The sequence below is a fragment of the Chroicocephalus ridibundus genome, chromosome 6, assembly GCF_963924245.1.
Source record: "Chroicocephalus ridibundus chromosome 6, bChrRid1.1, whole genome shotgun sequence".
Lineage (NCBI taxonomy): Eukaryota > Metazoa > Chordata > Aves > Charadriiformes > Laridae > Chroicocephalus > Chroicocephalus ridibundus.
The window spans coordinates 75373246-75391646 of record NC_086289.1 but is presented as its reverse complement, the minus strand read 5'-3'; the positions used below and the strand labels follow the sequence as shown (position 1 = coordinate 75391646).

Genomic DNA, 18401 nt, shown 5'->3' with positions numbered 1-18401 from the left:
ATGTGCCTCTGTCAGAAATCTGCTGTTTGTTCAGAACTTGCCCACGGGGGCCCTGGCACGGGCACCACGAGCGGGAGAGGGGACAGCTGGGAGGGGAGTCCTGGGGTACAGGGACGTATGTGATCCAGCACTCTTCACAGTGACTGACAAGTTGACAGACAACGTAATGGAACAGACAGACAAAAATACATTTTATCACACCACAACACACATTTTACATTCTAACTGGTGAATGGAGCTATAGAAAATACTTCTTGAATATATCTCGCAAGCAGAAAGTTAAGAACAAGAGACTATATACCTGTGGCCCGCTACTCCAAGCATTTGTACAGCTTTGATCTAAGTTTCTATCAAAACTGGAGATGACGTTTGATTTCGGGGTCAGTTACCGTGTTTGACAGAATATCATATTTGACAGAACATGGGGAGCGCAGAACACAAGACGAGCTCGCTCCAGCAGCATTAGTTAAAACAGCGCTTGTCGCTCTGCAGCGCTCTCTCACAAAACCCATTTAGAAGCATCACTTTGTTCAACAGAACTACTTTCAGCCACCTCCTGGGTGAGTAAGAAGCCATCGTCTACAGCACAAGGACGCAAAAGACCATCCTGGTTGGGACTGCGTAAGCCTCGAAGGTGGCAGCTTTAGGTAGAAATCGAAGCAGCTCAAGCTCATGAACAAAGGCTAAACAATTTTACGAGCATTTTTACCATCGCCAAATTGATTTCTTAACTGTACCTTCAGTATTTAACAATTTTTAACTGCCTCATGTGACTGAAGAAATTAGTACATTAAAAAAAATAAACAAAGACTTTCATGGATTACCAGGAAAGTGTCGGGGAAAAATTAGTCTTAGTGCCTTGAGGTTTAGACGAGGCTTTAAGGGCCAACGCTGAGGGGATGGAACTGAAGCCGTTGGAGAAAACAAATAAGACTGAAATTAAAATAATGTCTTTTCTAGTGGTACTGTACATTAATTTAAGCGAGGACAGAAGATGGTTTAGGGTAATTTCAGCCAGAGGCAGAAGCAAAACCTACAGAACTTCAAGCCCTTAGTGTAGCACCAAGAGTTTTGCATATTCATTAAAGGTAACACTAACTTCTGTGTTCTGGCAGCACTGAAGTGGTCCGGCTGGATGGAACTCGGTCTGAAAATTACGTGAGGTAAGCAGACAAGACACCTGAGGAAAAGCAGTCTTCAAAAAGTGTTTAATGTTCTGTCAAATATGAGTTACCTTCAATAAATATTGGTAAGTTCTTAAGGAAGGAAAAATAGAGTGGACAAAGAGAGGAAACTGCAGAAATGTAAACGCATTGCAGAAAATCAAACAGAATACCTACCTTGTACGGCTACATGTCACTAAGGCAAGTGTTAACTAAAAATCTGCCCTAATTAGATAACAATAAATGAAAAAAATAGCATGAGAAGTTCCTCATTTGGAAAGCACAGTTTTACAGAGAAGCAGAAAGAGCCCCCAAAAACCACCTTAGAGCAACTGCTACCAAAATGTTGATTTTTAGACCAATTAAATGCTCACCTTGTAGATTAAAAATTCTATTGAATTGTTTATTTATACATCATGCCCGCTTTCTGTACAGCAAGAGTTTGAATTAAAGATGTACTTAATGGTCACAGTTCGTTTTTCAGGTGGAGTGAAACCTTTTGCACTATGACAGCCCGGGTTTGTAGAGATGCGGAAGGAATCCCGTACGGCCGGCAGGAGAGACGGAGCGCGGAGACGCTGCTCCGGCGGGAGCGGGCGCCGGGGGGTCCCACAGCGCAGGTCCCTGCCAGGGGCAGCACCAGACCCCACGAAGGCCGTCAGAGGGAACGACCCCGCAGGACCCGGCACCGCGCGAATGATATCACAACCTTTCACCGCAAGAGAGAGCGCTGCGCCAGCGCAAAACGAGTTTCCTTGAAAATGCGTGAAGTGCAATTTTTTCAGGTTTGGCCTTTGACCAGGGAAGGGCCATGATATCATTCGCAGGCAGAGAGATTACGATGTACAAAAGACTGTTTGTATTTCTACCCCCAAATATTTGCGTGTTTGGCAGCGAGCCCTCTTTGTTTGGAAGTGGGGAGGTGGCACATCGGCAGGTTTAGTGAGAGCTTTTCTCAGCGATGCTCTTCACACGTATTCGATTACTCGAATGTGCTTTTATCCCATTGAAGTGTGTTTCACACATGGTTTGTGAAGGAAAAAGATTTATTTAGCACATACTTTGGAATGGCACACATGATTTTGACAATATACCCTCTAGAACCGAAAAAAAGTTTAAAATTCTTAGAACCCGTAGGCTCTGTTCTGTCAATTACTCTGGTTTTAGAAATAGATTATAAAAGTTATACTACAAAAATATTTCATCTTCATATCAATCAATGGCTGAAAGAGTTAAAGACTCTCCATCTAACAATGAAGTTCTATTTAAAGCGGGGGAGTGTGAGCCTTTTGTATATCTTCAGGAGTAATGCAAGCTCCAAGGTAAATATTTGGAGGTTGTACATCAAGAACCAAAGGGAAAAGTCTTTCGACTTTACAAACTCCTGATTTGTGAAGGCAAAAGGAAAAAAAAAATAATCATAAAGAGGAGAACAAAAACAGCAGCAAGGCTTGATTCTCTAAAGAGAAGAGTGTACAAATCAAGAGAAATTACGACAGATACAAGGACTCGCAGTAAGCCAAACTAAATGTTGTAACAGAAATCCGTTGAAAACCGTTTTTCCCCCTCCCCATCCCAAAAGAAAGCACTCAAGAAGAAAAAGAAACTAATCTTCTAGGGTGAAAAAAGTACAGTAAAGAGTTGCGTTTCCTACTCAGCCAAGCACCGCCCGCAGCCGGCTCACTAGACATCTATGGCCGCGGGCTCCTCGGGCTCCAGTTTGTAGGAGAGGCGCCTGCAGCAGAGGCCGCCGAGGGAAATGCCGCACCTGCTGGGCCGGCCGGCGCCGCACCGCCCCGTCACTCGCTCCAGCACTCCTCTAAGAGATGCGCCTGCTGCTTCCCCAGCTGAGACGCAGCACATGGAGTCCAAGCAGTTGATACCTGAACCTGCCTCAGTAAGCTGGAAGGAGGAAAGGAAAGAAAGGAAAAAAAAAAAAAGTCAGTGCTCACAGATTCTAGCAATGAGGATTTACCAGAAAACACTTAGGAAAAGCAGGTTTTCGTAAAGTTTGAGTGTTGAATATTTTTCAATTTTATAGGAGAACTACAGTGATGAATAACATCACCATGTTATTAATGCTTCTTAAGGTCTATATACACTAAAATGTGATCTTCACAAGGTCTGAATGCAGCCTTGGGGAGCGTAAGGAAATCGTTTAGCACCATCTCTGCTTAACGCTAGCAATACATCGGTCGGCAACTCTCTCCCCATTATGGCTATAACGAACCTCTGGAGCAGAGCACCATGCAGTTTAAGCTGTGAGGCCCTGATTAACCCCAGCGGAGGCATGACAATTTGTACAAGCTGCGGGTCTGCCTGATTTTAAGGGAAATCTATCAAGAGAAAGCTTCAGACCAGGGCTGCAGAACACAGTGCAGCAATCTGACCGCAAGTAGCATTTTTGCTTCAAGAAGTGCAGAATGCAACTTCCGATAATAATTTATATCATATCACTACCACAGATGCCCTTGGCTTGGTAAGGAACAAAAGCACATTCCTGATTTTGCGAATATCTTTTATCTAAATGCAAAGAAGGCTGATGTTAGAAAGGTTCGGTCACGTTCATGCCAGCACGAAGAATAATCCAACATTAGCACAACAAACCTCCTACTGCTCATTCTTTGTAGGTAAGAAACAGACCCAAACAAACCCGTACTTCTCTGTATTACTGCTTTGGTTTTAAGCGCCATCTATCACTGTGCTCCTCCACGTTATTTTGCATGCCAGTCAAGCACAGCATAACTAAAATCTAACGTATCCAAAACTGACTTCAGTATCCTCTCCAAAAGGAAATAAAAACATGGAGTGTGGCTATGCTTTTTAATTTAATTTGAAACAAATGCCAAAACCACAAAGGCTTAATTTAAGCGTTAATTATCCTCACCTCACAAACGAAGCAATCTGGGAGGAGGCACCTTAAGCCTATGATAGGACACAGCTCACCTAAGAGCTTCCCCCAACTTCTCCCCGTGTCACCAAAGGTTGCTCACTGTGGTCTAAAGACTTTGACTTCCAACACCAGTTGCTTTCATGCCACTCACACTTGCCCAACACTGCAAGGAAAGGGAAGAACCTCAGAGCTTCCTATGGGAATGGTTCACTATGAGTGGACACATTCCTCAGGCAAGTGGAGAGACTACAGCTTCCCAACAGAACAATTCCTACGCTGCAAAGGAAGGGCAGCTCTCGGGAACAGCTCACAGAAACAACAGGCATCTGGTAATGCAAGAGAAAGACCCCAACCAGAAGGACAAGGAGGGAGCGTGCAAGCGGAACCGGTGTTTCCACGCATCCTTTCCACGCCCGCCCCTTCCTCAGCTCTGCATTCCCCACGGTCCCTCCAGATCTTCCCGTCTCACTGCTCAACATGACACTTACAGGACGGTCAGAGAACACCAGCGTGAGCTTGCAGAAACCATTACGGCCTGAAGCCCTCGATCCACCTGCTGGACCTCGGAAGCCATGAGTGACTGCAGGCAGAACACACGTTTCTGACTAACTCACACTCACTTGGGAGGTTTTCTGGGCACAAAATGAATGTTTACTGTGACAACGAGCTTGTGTAAATACCTGAGAGAGAGGAGCAGCAGCACTGCAACTGACAGGTCTAAAAGGGGCCTTGGTTAAAACCAAACCAAACCAAACCACACCTCACCTCAACAGAGCCTCAGTCCCCAAACGCGCTTATTCGATGACCATCACCTCTGGTCACAATTGTCGCAGAAGATACCACAACTGGGACGAGCACAATTTGCGGCATTGAGTACCAGCAAACAGGACCTTCACCTGCGCTCACAGCGCGTCAGGTGAGACGTCACCCAGAGCCGAAGGGACCTGCTCTCAGGAGGAGAGCCAGCGAGCTCCCTGCCACACGCGCAGTGATCTTCACGGCTGTGGCCACAGCGATACAAAACAGACTCTCCACATTCCTGCGCTGGGGATCTCAAAGAGAATATTCAGTCCACCCATTATCTCGAATACCTCTAAGCGCCTGTACAAGGCTGTACTACAGTGCTTGTAGGTAGGATCAGATAGACCAGACATTTTTTTCCCTAGAATCAGCACAGACCTGCGAGCGGGCAATCCTCGATATCACTCAAAGCCTGGCAGAAAGACGAACCAAGAGTAACCCAAACTGGCTTCCTAGGAGCGAACCCGCAGCTCTGCATTTTGGAGGGCTGCTGTCTCTTCTTCACTACAATCTCCTTTGTTCCTTCCAAGTCAGATACTCACAAAAAGCTAGGATCATGCTTGAACCACAAATTTATCGAAAAGCTGACATTAGTCTTTTTAAAAAAAACAGCAAACGTGACCTCACATAAGCCTGGAAACAACATTCATGTTTTATCAAACTCACAGTTAAGTGCAAAGTAATACTGGGAGAGCACTGAGGTCAACATAAAAATAAATTCAATTTTATGTGTAGATATGTTGGCTGTCACTGCCTGGTGAACATGGTATTTGTATCTTCCTTCCAGGCAGTAGATATTTGTATTATGCTAAAGAGTCCCTTTTCTCACTTTTCTCTCTGTGGCAGACAATTATGATCATACTTTTATATCAGAGTAAAACCAGGCATGATAAGGCAGTAAAGCATAATGGTCTCTGAAGACCTGAAACAAACACTCAGGAAACAAAAGGCAGGAGAGACAATGCCTAAAAAACATTGGTTAAGTATAGAAAAGTATCTGATATTACGCACATTTGGGCTGCAAATAAAGTATTTTCATAAGGTAAGATCCGGGATCACAATAAACATAATACTTTATATGATAATGGCCCGTTTCATGTAATAAATCAAAAAGAAACTGGCGTGCAGAATTAAAGAATGATTCAGCTTGATAAGGAAAAAAATCAAACCCACAAAGTATAATGCAAATTTTACTGCAGATGCCAAAAATATGGGTATTTGGGAGATGGCTCCATGGGTGTCTCTAGGTGACAAAGAGAAATATCGCCACACACGCCGGTAGGGTAGAGGCAGTACTACCTAGTGGAGGGAAGCCCCGCCGGGCGGGCTAGCTGGATCTAGCAGTTGCCTATTGTCCTCCCCTCTGTGCCTGCTTTCAGCAAAGTCACATGCTGAGCTGACTGAACCCTTATCTTCTTCCATCTAGAAGGACAGAAAAGCAACAAATCTTACACAGCACCACGCTTTGCATCGCTGTAAAACAGTTACCATTTGCATATGAACTTTCATTCTACAGATCTGTTCTTGAGAGAACAGGGCACATTTACAAGGTAGAGAGGCACTTTTTCACGCTAATGGGTGGATCAAACGTTGTTTCTCAGTGCATGGGTATTGCACAGGTGCGGTCTTTCTGCGCGCCATAGACTACAAAAGGCGAAAAGCCAACAAATTTGAAATCTATTTCACAGAATCACAGAACGGTCAGAGCTGGAAGGGACCTTTGGGGATGATCTAGTCCAACCCCCCCTGCCAAGGCAGGCTCAAATTTCCAGATTCTGATTTCAGATTTTGGAGTTCTATTTGGTTTCCCCCTTCTAACAGAAAGGACCGTTTCAGTTTGTCTTATTACGAGGTATTCTACGTGCCACAAGACAGACATTTCAACTCAACATTTAATCACACTGAAATACACAGTTGGGACATCATTGAACAGGAAACACGTTTAATGCTGCAGACCGAGTTAAGAGCCCCGGGCTCTGTTCTCCTGAGCCCCGGAACTACCCGCCAGCACGCCTGATGCCACACGGACATTTCAGAAAATATGTATGAGATGGTTATTACTATTCCACAATTAAGTTAAAATTTGCTCCCTACTGTAAAGCTCACTTTCTTTAACCCTTAATATGCCGAAATCCCAAACAATTAGATTTAAAATTTTAGAAGACAGTATAAGAACGTTGACATCTAACAATTTCACCAGCACTTATGTTGTCAACATTTTTCTAGTTTTTCTACTCCTCACCTCTTTGAATCAAATAAACCTACAAATGCCAAATTATTTTGTTATTTCAAAGTCATTAGACAAAAGTATCTTCAGGTAAATAGTTACGTGCATTTTTGTGACTAAAGATAAGTATGAAAGAGTCTATTCTTCCCTCATTTGTCCCCCCTTCCTGTGCTAGATCCTATGGAGTAGCTACCAGGTCAGCACCACACCAGGCTAACACGAACACACACCTGTAAAGGAAGAGATTACCCTTGTTCAAAGTTTAGCATATTACGATGTTCTGGGATACTTTACTGGCGTGTTTGCACTTGAATTTCTTGGAAATGATGCATTCCTTACAGAAAACATACACTGTAAAAGGACCAGCAACCTGTCTGTTCTCCCCTCCTGGGCTGGATCAGCTGGGAAAGCTGTTGGGAGGGGGATGCTGTGACACAGTAACTAGAGTTAAAAATAAAGCACGGGAGGGCGTAAAGCCAGAGCCGGGGTGCTGGGGCAGCCAAGGCCAGCGGGTCTGTGCAGGGACGAAGGGGAAGAGGCCCAACAGCACGTGGGTCTGCAGCAGGGGAGAGAGCGGGGCGCTGGCTGCGCGGGGGCAAACCCTGCGGTTTGAGAGTCCTGGGTACCACGTTACGCACTGCCAGCCTTCCCTGCAAAGAAACCTTTTTTGTTTTACATTTCCCTAGTATTGTGTACAGTCGTAACACACTGTCCAAAGGTAAAAACTCTATAAACACAGTTAATCCCCATCAGTAAGTAGAAGTAACACAGCTGTCTGAGCAACACTTCTCACATGTGGCTTAAGATTTCCGGCAGTTCTTACAAAGCACAGCGACGTATATACATACATAGACACGCAAAACTTTGTTCACAAAGGAAAACCTGAAATGAGACACAACGGGGCCCAGTTAGCACCCTAAGATAGGTATTTCCCGTGTTCCCAGCCCAGGAGAGACGGCGACAGAGGAAGCAGCAGCCTCGGCCAGTCTCCCGCTGCCCCGAGCCTGCTCTGCCCCAGCTCCTCCGCAGCCGAGTTTCACGAGGGTGTTCAGAGGCAGAGTCTGAGGCACACACAAACTGCGTTTCTGACTCACAGCAATCACCTGGACTCTTAAAAGACATCCCTCAAAGCTCTTAACTGTACATCACAAATGTACTTTACAGAAACTTGAAAAATTTTTGCATACTGTGAAACCTAGAGACATAAAAATTTGTTATAATGTCATGCTTGTCTTTTAATTTGCATTCATAGAGGTATTCTCCTTTTGCGTATCAATGGAACAGTACGGCCCTTGCAGAACAAGGCTCAACTCACTTTAACCTGGCGCTATACACCTTTTGAGGTTTTCCATACATACTTAACACACAGCAATGAACTGCCAAAGTCTGCCCAATCTAGTCGCCCCCTGCGGCCGCAGTGCAGTCACTGGGTGGGCATTTCACACCAGGCGGGACAGAATTCCTGCTTACAGCCGCATCCACCTGCCACTGCTCTGTCTCAGCTTCCACCAGTTTTCCCAGCTTTCTCTGCTCCACTGCTTTTGGGAAACAGCTGCCCCGGACACCACTGAAACCAACCCAGGGCTCCACCCCAAATTCGCTTGTATTTAGTAGAGTGAAATCTATTAACTGACTTTCCTTTTTCCTGTTTTAGGTAAGGATCCACAGGACAGCTTCCAAATTTCACCTGAAGACTATGAATAAAGAACTAGAGAAACCGGAATTCCTGTTTCTTTCTCGTTGCACTTTCCAACTTCAACCGCACAGTACAAGGCACTCGGTACTTGTGTTTCAGGCACCTCACTCACTACTAGATACTCAAGTGTAAACACGGACATAAAAGAGAACTGGATTTGCAGAATCATTTGTTGCTCATGGACAGAACAAATTTCCCGTTTTTGCAACCCTTAAAACATGTTTCATTTTGGAAAGTTTAACAGAATCTTTTGCCAGAAAATCTTTGGTGTAGAAATGATGCACCACGTAACTCACTTCAGTAACTCAGTGAGAAAACAGTGATTTACTGGAAACGTATTTATCTAAAGTTTTAAAAAGGAAACTTATTTACATGACATTGATAAACTAAGAGTTTTAAAAGCTAACTTGTAAAAGCTTTTGCAGAGACATCTCCCCCGTGAGTTGCAAAGTTTACTAAAATTCAAGAGGTATACCGCTAGTAAGCGCTGGATTTAAAACGGAACCAAGGCACCCCCCCGGGCAGTGCTGGGAAATGGAAGCCGACGTGTTTCACAGCGCCCGACTGAGAGCGAAACACAAGAGCCACTTCCAGCTACGCCTTGCAGAGGTGTAGCACACGCTCAGAGGAAGCACACAGGTTTTGTCCCCCCCCTTTAAAAGGATTGTATCATCTGTTCCAATTAACTGCTAATAACTCTCTGCTCACCATTTACAATGTCAGCTTCCCATCTCCTGCTTTCCCTCAGTTAAACAAACTGCAAATATGTCCCCAAATTGTAGGTTGGCTGGTTCTCCTAGCACCTGTTTGCATGTTTTTAAACAACACAGTCACCTTAAAAAGACATTTTAAAGGAATTGGTTCTCTGCGTTAATTCTTGCTATAGAATATAGAAGTGGGCAAGCGCTGGAGAAAGCGTCAAACAGGCTGAGATATTATTGATGCATACGAATGATCCAGTCTTACAAAAGAGAAGCAGCATTTCACATACTGAACTCAGCGCATTTGAAGAGTTTCAGAATCACAATGGTTTACCTACAGACACATGTATGCTTTGATTATTTTTTTTTTTGAATAATTTTCTAGGACTTTGTAGCCAAATGCCTTTAGGAATACGTATTGTACACATTGAAAACAAACAACACTCGCTTTATAGATGCACAAAACAAAGACAAAAAGCCTTAGCTGCACAAGTGTATGTACGCACCCAAACTTAAAACGTTTTTTGCTCTTTCAATACAAGTGGGAAAGCAAATTAAAAATGGGCAAACAACTCACAAGAAATTGCTGCCTGAAATACATGGACCTTCCTGTCACGGCCTTATGAAGCTGAAATTATCCAACATGCAAAAAGCACTGTTAATTTTAATCATAAAGAAATTAAAAGCGTTATAACCATGCTAGAAACTGCGGTTATTGAAAAATGGATGCAAGAAGAGCTAGATCTGTATTCTGGAAGTTGAGCATCATGCTAGGGATGTTTTATCCTAAAAAAGCACGTCCAACACATGCTACTTAGGAGAAGCATTTGGCTCAAAAACACAGAGCAAAGCCAAGAAATAACCAAACTGAACGTATCTGCACTACAGGTATTGCCCTCTCAACCCACTGCCGTTCATGCCTCTCCCCGTCTCTCTCGCACTGGTTAGTTGACCTCCGGCATGCACAAGAGTTGGTGAGGAGCTGCCCCTCCTACTCTACCTAATTTTGCTCAGCTGATTCCTGGCCCTGGACAATGGCTGCAGTGCGATGAACTCGTCACTTAAAGCAACTCTGTTGGAGTACATCTACAATCGGACAGAGAAGGGATGGAACACACATGTCAGTAAGTAGCAGCAGTAATTTTCTAAGAGAAAGACACAGGACAAGACATTGTTATTTAAGTGGAATACACATCATATACAGAACACAAGCCTGGGACCTCCAGGACAGCCAGTTACTGTTTGGTAGGACCACTCTTAAGCGTACCTTAGCTTTCATACTGAGAAAAAAGTCCCACACGCTTTCACCTCTATACTTTACCTGACAGCTTGATTCAGGATTACCTTCTCCCCTCAACAATGCCGTGATTTGTATTTACCCAAAGATCTGTATTTTGATTCAGATCTACCTTACCCTCCACTTCCCCCTACATGATTCTGTAACGGACCTACAGTCAGAAATTACCCAGAAGCTACTTCAGGGCAACAGACCCGAGTCAAATATAATATAATAATGTCTTTAAGGCCAGCAAAAAAAACCAACCTGGAACACAGAAAAAAAAATTGCACACGTGCACCCTAAGTGCATTAAGGAAGGTAAAGTTAGCCAAATCTACCCCTCTCAAAGTCAACTCATGTTTCCCTGTCAAATTTTTAATACACTGACTTCCCAAAACAGAACAGATTATTTTTTTAAAGTTGTTGTGATAGAACAGTACTTACATTTAAAAGTTTATCTTTAGCAGAATTTCTCACGTGTTGCTCTCTCATACCAGTTAAGTTTCTTTGCTCTCTTATGAATAACTTCGCTACACTTAACATCTAACAGATTGACTGTTGATGCTATGACCTTATACTAAATAAAAGATATAAAATCAAGTTCCTTATATATGGAGTAAGGCAGATGCCTACAGATACAGTGAATTCTGAGCACCAAGTTGGGTAACTCGCACAACTAGTCTGGCTCTTAGTTTCTGAACAATTAAAACAACAGGGTAAGCATTTTCAGTTGAGAAACCTGTGTTCTGCTCATTGCTCCTGGGAACGGTTTAGAGTTTAAGTGATGGCAGACAGAAACAAATAACTGAAAGAGCTGTGATTTTAAAATCAGTGACTAGTTCATGTAACACTTTACCTTCTCCTGATAAGAACTTAGTAACTGTAAACTAAACTTTTTCTTTCCCCCAATATGCAAATATACTTAGTCCTACAATTAAAAATGAATAATTAAAAATATTCAGTTATACAGGGGGTGCACCTACACTATGAAAAACACATTTAAAAGGGCAATACACAAAGTTCCATAGTCACCCTTTCAACGACTTCCACAGAGAATTCCTTAGTGTTTAGGACAGAGATATTTTTCAAATTCATTCTGTCTGAAATTCAGAGTCCTTTGAAACGGAAAGAAAAATATTTACTAGAATTTTTAAACAGAGGTAATGAGGTGGCAGAAGCATTCTGTCACTCCTCGACAATAAGTGTGCCACGTTGGTCATCCGTTCGTCTTCACTTACGTCTACTGCTGCCCGACAAGAAGAGCCGCTGGAGTTCAGCGGGGCTAACTGTCCCACGGAACGTCAGAGCGGGGGAATTCCCAACAGAGTAAACCTCAGGAAAGGAACACCCAGGTGCCTCTTTCCGCAAATACGTTTGTAACTGTGATTTCACTATCAGACACAGAGAACCACTGAACGGCTGCTGAAGCATTTCTGGTCAAATCAGGTTTTAGATACCTCGACTTCGCAATATCAGGAATTAAGTATTTTCAGAAAAAGACAGTATTTTGGCAAACATTGATCCTAATGCTGACACTGTCAAATGACAAAGTAGAATGGGCATAAGGAAAAAAAAGGTGACTATTAGAGATGCAGAAAGCAAAATCCTCATGGCTATGAACCAAGCTATAGCCACAGGAAAGGGTTAAATATTCATTAAGATTCTTCCTTAAAAATAAGAAGCCCAACTGTGTCCTTGGTGACACAACTGTAATGGAAGCAAACTGAACCTGGAGATTCTTTACAATTGATTCAGAAAGCAAGAAAATGCAACAAGAAATATCCAGATAAAGCTAGGGAAAAACGATGCGGGCCTTTTGGTTTTTAATTCAAGCACTTTAGGAAGACAAGAAACCTCAAGAAGCAGACTGATACGCTGCCAGACACAGCTGATGGACAGGAAGGAAGGAAAGGGAAATGTTCAATAAATATGGCCACAATGAAAGATAAATAAGTATAATGACCCATAGAATTTTTCCTAAATCAAGACTCTAATCCAAAAAGTGCAGTACCATGCAATCGAGAGTCCTATCAGGTCTAGTGGAACAGTTTTCTGAGAGCTCGTGGTTATTTACCTTGGCTTTTAGCTACTAAATTCCAAGACCGGACAAAGCAGATAGTATTCCAGTTTTGAAAAGGGACAAATGGGGTATTTTGGCGAGCAACAGGTTTGTCAGCATGTTGATCCTGGGCAAATTAAGAGAATGTCTCACATGGATTTTTCTTAACACAGAAATTAGAAGGGTAATATGACTCAAGTAAATCAACAGGCACTTCCATCAAAGTAATCAGAAGGTTAGATGCTGAAGGTAGCAGTACTGCTGTAACGCAGTTGAGAGTTCCGTGTGGCACATAGCTCAGTGTAATTTGGATTAAGCAAACCAATCTGACACACAAACACACGTTCCAGAACAGAACCGTATGTGGGCTATCTTTCTTCTTCATTCACCTTCACAGTTTTTTTTGGCCCAACGCTATTTGACCTCTCATCAATGCCCTGGAGGAAAGCAACAGAGTCACTTGCAGATGAGACAAAGATGCAGAGGATAACACGTTATTTTGTAAACGGAACCAGCTGGGGGATTCATTATTCCCGTACTTGGCACGGATGTATGCTGTGCTGGAATACTGTGTCCACTGGTGAAATCCAAAATTCAAGATGAGGTTGAGGAATAGTGACAATTACAGGAGAAACAGAAGAAGGATGAAAAGACTGGAAGATAACCTTTTTGACAAAAGATGCAAGTCCAAGCTACTTCTCAGTGATAAAATTAACTCGATCAAAACCTAACCATGAATAAAACAAAAACCTGTTAATAGAAGGCTTTTCAGTTCAGCAGGAAAAAAAAAAAGAAGATGCTGAAAACTGAGAGCACGTACAGTAACTATTAGAACAATGGGTCAGGATGACTTCTCCGTAACTGTCACTAAAGAGAGGAAAACACTCAAACACAGATGAGAGATCTACCTAACAGAGCCTAATTTCAACAGAATCACTTCAAGGACTTTTTGTCCCCTGTGTCAGGCAAAAGGGAGATTCTATTATCACAGCATATCTTTAGACCTCTTCTCCGAATTTGTGAAAATGCCACATGGGTAATTATCTTGAATCACATAATCAATGATCAAATCACATGCCATGTGATATGATCAAGATTAAAAAAAAAATCCTAATTAAAACAAGTCCTACTAAAGTAATTTTTAAAATTAGCATTTTCATCACATTTTAAGAATTATTCAGTGCCAATTACAGTTGAAGAGAGACCTTCTAATACCTAGACAAAAATGAGAGTAAGTTGCCATCTTTAAAGCAGTATAAAATGTGTAATATGGTCCTCTCGTATGGTTGCAAACTGAGATGCAAAAGACGGAGTGACCCCTTTATAAATCATTCTGCTACTGTTAATACCAATTACTTAAACATAAATGTTAAAATGTTATTTCCATGTAAAATGGTGTCCTTGTTTTTGTAATTTTAAATTAACAATTATCTTTTGAAATGAGAACACTTTTTTTTTGCATTAAGCATGACAGCAATATAAGAGGATAATTAAATATCCCAGGAAGGTAATTAGTTTACAAGACAGACTTTAACAAACGTTATTCTTTTAACTGTTGATCAAGTTGGAGACAAAAGCAGAACGTTACCTGAGCTTTTTCGGTACTCGTTGGTTGTAGGTGTCTGTACAGCACTTTCTTCACAACATCAAGAAACAAACAAGCAACTACTATGAGGATTATGGCAAACCAAGCAGAACCACTTGACAACAGTTGAACAAATACAAAGTACATGTCCTGGGTATGTAAAAATGGCCTGAAAAGTTAAAAGAAGTGGCAATTACTAAAAGGACCTTCTAGAAACTGACGTACAGCACAGGCAGGCTCAAGTGTATCCTTACGTTACAGCAAGGAACAAGCCCCTGGGGATGCAGAGTTACCCTGCGGGTGTCCACGCAGGAGCCCAGGGATTTGTTGGGCCTGACCTGCAAAGAAACCCTGGGGGAGGAGGGTACCGAACTTCAGAGGGAAACCTTCTAGTTTAGTTTTAAATGGTGTTGCAGGAAATCAATCACCGTTCCCATCCCTCCAAACCCCCCAAGTACAAGCAAAAGTACATCACTTCACTGATTCAAACCCCAGCATCTTCATTTCTAGTGCAAACATTTACTTATTACGTAGCACCTTTGGGAATCTATCTACTTTTTAAAAACAAAAATGCCTTTGTAGTCCCAGGCTGGCAGAGACAAGCAATTCCAGTCCCTGAGCACAGGGCAGCCTGGCAGCACCGCTCAAGTTTCTGAAAGAATCACCAGAAGCAAGTGACCGCTCTAGGTTTGAAAGCTATTTGCTGACACCTGTCACAAAATTCAGAGCAACATGGTAGAATATAATACTTCACCGTTTCTCCATAACTTCACTTATTATAAAGGAGAGGAAAATAATAATAATAAAATATAATAATAATAATAATAAAAATATAATAATAATAATAATAAAGAACCACTCACCAGATAATTCCCCCATAAAACAAGGAGAATATGAAATAAAACACAATGGATCCCCAAGTAACAAAATGGTTTATCCATGTCCAGAAGTGAGTTTCTAGTGCCATCTAAAACAAAGATAATGTCAAGGACCTTCCTTTCTCCCCCCACTTCACAGAAAACGATAAATCCTGGTTCTGAACGTACTTAGGAACTTTCAGCTCAAACACTAAATAAATATGGTTGTAACATGCAAAAACTACAAAGAAAAATTTTAACCATCATTGAAATCAAACATAAAAATCGCTTATCTGGAATCCTCAAGAATCGTAGAATGGTTCAAGTTGGAAGGGACCTTAAAGGTCATCTAGTTCCAACCCCCAATCAATTACTTCCGTATAATTTTTGTATCAATTTTAAATTATTGCTCTATTATATATTTGCCTATATACCCAAACACAGAGGTAATTAGTATATCATCATACCTTCATCGTAACAGTTATAACCATAACGGTGAAGACCAAAGTACCGAATGTCCAGTTTCCAAACATCTATGAAAATGGCAAGGCAAAAATCATGGAAGAAAAAAAAAAAAATCAGTTAAGAGCATTCCTGGTAAGTCAGATTCTTCTCAAGTCTGCTACGCTAATGAAACAAGTCTGTGGACATAAGCTTGTGACAACTCATCATTGTGAAAAAGCAAGGACAGAACACAAACTACTAGAAACAAAAAATACAGCTTCTAAGAGCAAAATTAACAAACCACAAGTCATCTTTCTTCTTGGTTCAAAACAAATCACTACAAAGGCTACATGACATATGAAGAAAGTCCAAAACAGTAATATGAAGCAATAGGAAAATGAAGATACCAACTGGATTCATTAAGTATAAGCATCCAATAGAAAGCAGATATTGGGCGGAAGGGATTCATGTTAACACAAGTGCAAAACACTGAGATTAAACATTTCCAGATCATTTTCAACATGCAGCATCACCTGAAAGTTCTTTTTTACCCCAAGCACAATTTTACAATTCAAAAATAATGGTGCCATCGTATTTTTCAAAGAAAATTCTAAGGAAAAGACACTTTGTTTCAAGGCTAGTGAACACAAAATTAAGCTTCAATTCTAAACCGCTGTATCTGTCACTTTGGCGTTCTCTTGCCCGTGTAAATTACACTATCAAAACTCTGAACAAGTTCTACAACAGTAAGATCTCAGCTCTGATAACCAAGCAGGGATGCCGATTCACCATCTCTCTACAGACATGCTGCGCGGACACTCGCTGCCGTCCCACAGCGGGGGTCGAGGACATCGCTGGCTCGGACCCACTTTAGCCACTGACACACTGAACAGTGACCAGACCCTCGGCTCGAACTCCGGGAGCCGGAGCAGGGCACCACATGCAGCCAGGCAATCCAGTCATCCCAGCGTGACCTGTGGGTGCAGCGGAGGCAGGGGACGGGATTCACAGCGTTGTAGTCCTTGTTACAGAGCTCTGACCAAGAGCCCAACAGCCTGACGGCAGACCCCACCACTGCTCTTCTCATTTTACACAAGGTACAAAATTGAGGCAGCCATCAGTCTGGATTTACTGATAATTTTACAGATCTTTGTTATAACTCATCTTCTGAAGCCTTCTATTTACTTTTCACGCCAATAGCAATGTTCAACAAGCAACGCGCTTGCTGTTCACTGCTGCCATAATCAATCATCTTAAAGTAAGCTGAGCCGGCTGCTCCCGAGCGCCCTGTGAAAGAAAGTGTCTTTGCTAACACCGCTCTCAGTGCTCAGAGTTAGAATGCAAAACCTCACCGGGTTCTTGCCACCATTTTATTTTTGAACACATTTACACGCGGGATGCTGCATCCTTTAATCCTGGGAAGTAACAGATACAATATTTTGTATCTCCTCCTCTTCTAAACTCTTACCATTTGCCTGTTAGGTTTCAATATCTGACGACATGCACAGCGTGAAAAAGGGGGGGAAAAAGAAAATAGAACTAAAAGATCAAGTCGTTGCACAATGTGTAGAGGTAACCTAACAAACCACCAGCATGAACAAATTATTTAGTGTCTTCTGTTCTGCTTTGCTCCCGACAGAGCGCTTGGCCTGACAGTGAGAGCCTGGCACTGACACCACCCTGCGTCACCCCCCAAAGCCCGCGCTTCTCCAGGGCTGCTCGCAAGACAGCTCTTCAGCAGTTCCTCTTGCCCTCAGCTTTGGCTTTTGCAGGCACACATTAAATACTGCAACACACACAGATGTTCTACTGCAACACAGAGTTCTGCCAGTCCCAACACCCATCTTTTAGCAGACACAGAGGCAGAGAGTAACTCCAAATAAACTCTAAGACCCCCTTTTTTTTTTTTAAAGTCACATCACAGGCAACACGAGAAGCCAAAGGGCATCTGAAAGCTTTATTTCTAGTACGCTTAGTCACTAAGTATTTTTAAAAATCTTGAGGTTAACTTATACAAGAAACCATTAAAAGAACCTTCTCCATAAAGTCTACGTTGGCACCCTGACTTACCCAATATAATCTGTTCCCCAAACTAAACATTTGTTACTAGAGACAATGAAAAAAAGTCCGTTCCTGCTTTGCGGACATTTACTAAGCAATTTTGAAGCGAGGTGCTTTGATGCCTGAGACGCACAGAAGCCCACTGGTTCGTAGTGTGACAGTACTTCACTGGAGGAGCACTGAAGGCCCTTTGCCAATTCACAAGAACGTCAAAGCCACGCAGCTTGGAACAAATGGCAAGAGAGGACACACTCAGACCTCAGTTGTAAGGGACATTTCAACCTGAAGCACGACTATTTTAACCTCCTTATCAACCACCTCATGATGAAACGGGTACTCCAGTTAGCTGCACTGCTCCCTCCTCGGCAGGGACACTAACCCACAGCTTCACACGCTCTCACCTTCGGCACTCGAGACAATTCTGGCCATCGTACATCATTATACGGAAACCCTTTTTTTGCCTCAAGCTCCTGAGCTCGTGCCCACTCCTTATCACCAGGGGAGCCCAGCAAATACAGCATGATGCTGGCTTTGTACCTCCTGCCATCGCTTGCGACATGGCAAGGGCCTCCAGGAGAACCAGTGAGCGCTTCATGGCAGCGGCACGCATGGCGTGAGGCGAGAGGCAGTTTTGCT

General features: G+C 42.6%; 1 protein-coding gene across 8 annotated transcripts in view; it reads right to left on the bottom strand.

The window, feature by feature from the left end:
• The window catches only part of ATP11B (ATPase phospholipid transporting 11B (putative)), a 67059-nt gene that overhangs the window by 5578 nt on the left and 43080 nt on the right, over positions 1-18401 (bottom strand). The window contains exons 26-32 of one of the 8 annotated variants that reach the window (XM_063340215.1): positions 17173-17196; positions 15728-15793; positions 15267-15370; positions 14407-14572; positions 10482-10567; positions 6157-6279; positions 2932-3065 (exon numbers count right to left, since the gene is read on the bottom strand). In XM_063340215.1, coding sequence (XP_063196285.1) covers positions 6195-6279; positions 10482-10567; positions 14407-14572; positions 15267-15370; positions 15728-15793; positions 17173-17196 — 531 coding nt within the window. In that variant the 3' untranslated portion in view covers positions 2932-3065; positions 6157-6194. Of the gene's footprint in view, positions 1-1191; positions 3066-6156; positions 6280-10481; positions 10568-14406; positions 14573-15266; positions 15371-15727; positions 15794-17172; positions 17197-18401 lie in introns of those variants that run through there. The other 7 variants (XM_063340213.1, XM_063340212.1, XM_063340216.1 and 4 more) reach the window with 7 other exon arrangements.